The 2,380-nt window shown below is 49.7% G+C and overlaps 1 protein-coding gene across 1 annotated transcript; it reads right to left on the reverse strand.

Annotated features, from left to right (window-relative positions):
* Positions 1-380: 380 nt before the first annotated feature.
* On the reverse strand, positions 381-2,134 carry gpr84 (G protein-coupled receptor 84; the record flags this gene model as incomplete). The annotated part of the gene is made up of 1 exon (XM_080789642.1): positions 381-2,134. One exon carries the CDS (start codon positions 2,132-2,134, stop codon positions 896-898), a length of 1,239 nt encoding a protein of 412 aa, XP_080645768.1. The 3' UTR covers positions 381-895.
* Between the last annotated feature and the right edge of the window lie 246 nt (positions 2,135-2,380).

A 2,380-nucleotide genomic window follows, 5' to 3' on the forward strand; every position in this document is an offset into this window, starting at 1 on the left:
TTTCATGTTGCAGTGCTTGTGGATATCAGTAGGTCACAGGAAATAGAGTGGTGATCCCTATAGCAACACGATAACAAAGACTATAGAAAAAGTGATTCTAAGCACAGGTCTCTCAGGTCAGGTAGGTTATTGTGAGCCAGCAATGTTCGGAATGCAGTCATGACTATCTAAATGTGTACCGATTATTTGCGTGATATTTGAACAACGTCATAGGGTAGGAGTAGTAGGCCTATAAAGAAACTGCAAGGTTGGCGTCCTGGTGCTGCTATAATAGAAAGGGTGGCATTTCTTCTTCAGCCCTTTGAACTTTTGAGGCTTTGATGATTTGAGACATTTTGTTCTAAACGAGACACTTCTGCAAACTTTAGATGCCAATCTTAGTCAAACGGGATGGAATTTGAAAAATTGGACAGACTGTCTTGATCACATGACTAAAGATAAAAGATGTACCGACTTGTGTGATGTTTGGACAAAATCTGTAGGAGTGATATCAAAAGATTTGTTTAGCAAAATTCGGCCTCCTGGTGGCGCTATAAAAGGCTGATGTGAAGAATGTGGTCAACTGGTTCTGCTGTGGCATCAAGGGAGTGTGTGTCAGTGCTTTACAGTTTCATACAGATCGTTCCAATGGTGCTGCAGATTAGCTGTTCACAGACTGATGGACGGACACTCACACGACACACGGACACACATGGCTTTAGGCCTGGCGGAGACAATAAGGTCTGATCATCTGGTTCAGGCTTTCAAAAAGTGGCTTTCAAAAAGCAATATTCCTCTGTAAAGTGCCATTCTAAGATGTGCAGCAGGAAATTGAGAACTAAAGCACTTGCCTTCAAAGTCTTTTCGACAACGGACACAGTTGTATGACTGAATATATATTAGGTTTAAGGTGTGATCATCTTCTTCGGATACAAGTGAGGGGTGTGACGGCCTTGACAAGCAGTATGTGGTAGGCCTGTCGGAACTGGCGGTTCATGATGGCGTAGACCACAGGATTAATGCAGCTGTTGAGCCAGGTGAGGTTTGCACAGAACATATGCAGTGCCTGTGGTGCACGGTTATGCTTGTCGATGATGTTGAGCAGCAGGAATGGGACAAAGCAGAAGACGAAACACAGGAAAACGGTGAAGCACATCCGGGTCACCCGCTTCAACTCCCCATCATCTCCCGAGGATGGGGACACGTTGGTACGGGGTGCAGGTGTGGCTGTGACAGGTGCGCGGTTGAGGGCAGGGGGGAGCTCCTCGATTGCCACTGGCTTAGCTGAAGGAGAGGGTTGAACAGGGTCAAGGGTACAGTGGGATGGCCGGGTTCCCCCAGGAACAGTTTCCGTCGTGTCTCCACCCGTGGCTGGTTCCCACTGACTGATCATCTCACAGCTAGATGTGACGGCCACACCGCTGTCATCCTCTGTGCCCTGCACGGATGAGGCCGGTTTCTTTCTTGATGAGCGGCGGCTGAGCCTGTATCGGGTTAGAGCCCGCACCGTGACATAGACCCGTCTGTAGATGAGAATGTAGAACAATCCAATGCAGCCCAGGCCGACGAAAAAGTAGAAGAAGAGCAGGATGGTGGAGTAAGGGCGGCCCTGGGTCCGGTGGAAGCTACAGGTGCACACCTTTGGGACAAACGCATACACAGGCCACAGCGGACCGAAGCTCGCCAGGCCTAGTCCCCAGGTGGCGGGCAGGAGCAGCGCCAGCCCACGGCTGGAGAAGACGCGGTCAAACGTGGCCCTCTTCTCGATCAGGAGATATCGGCTGACGGCAATCACGCAGAGAGTGATGATGGAGACGCAGTTGGAGAGGAAAAGCAGCAGGCCAAACACTCTGCACCAGAGTTGGCCGCCTCGCCACCGCAGGTGTAGGTACGAGTCCACGGAGATGGGCTGCAGCAGAATGCAGTAGAGCAGATCAGCCAGTGCCAGGTTAACGATCAGCACGTTGAAGCGCGTCCTCAAGCGTGGATCCGAGGCAAAGGCCAGGATGGTCATCAGGTTCCCCAACGTACCGGTGACGGTCACCATAGATCCCCAAAGTACGCCAAAGTACCGATAGTTCACAACGGAGGGATCGTAGCAGGAGTAGGAGTCATTCCCTGACTGGTGGTGCGTAGCGTTACTGTCGAACAGCATTCTACAAACCGGAACAAATTATAGATTGCATTAGTCCAGTTGTAATTAAAGCGTCTCTTGCACAATACACCTTCAACATGTTCCTGTCGAAGTAACATTTGAGATTTTAATAGAAACTGTCAGTTGAGCACAGTGGTTCAGCCAGTTCCAAAAGCAAGTCATTCTGATGTAACGATGCTTATGGTGTAGAATAGATGGAGGTGCATCTGCTCTGAAAAATCACCTGCTTGTTTTGCAAGAGCAGTG

This window comes from Protomyctophum bolini, assembly GCF_963924005.1.
Source record: "Protomyctophum bolini genome assembly, chromosome: 2".
Lineage (NCBI taxonomy): Eukaryota > Metazoa > Chordata > Actinopteri > Myctophiformes > Myctophidae > Protomyctophum > Protomyctophum bolini.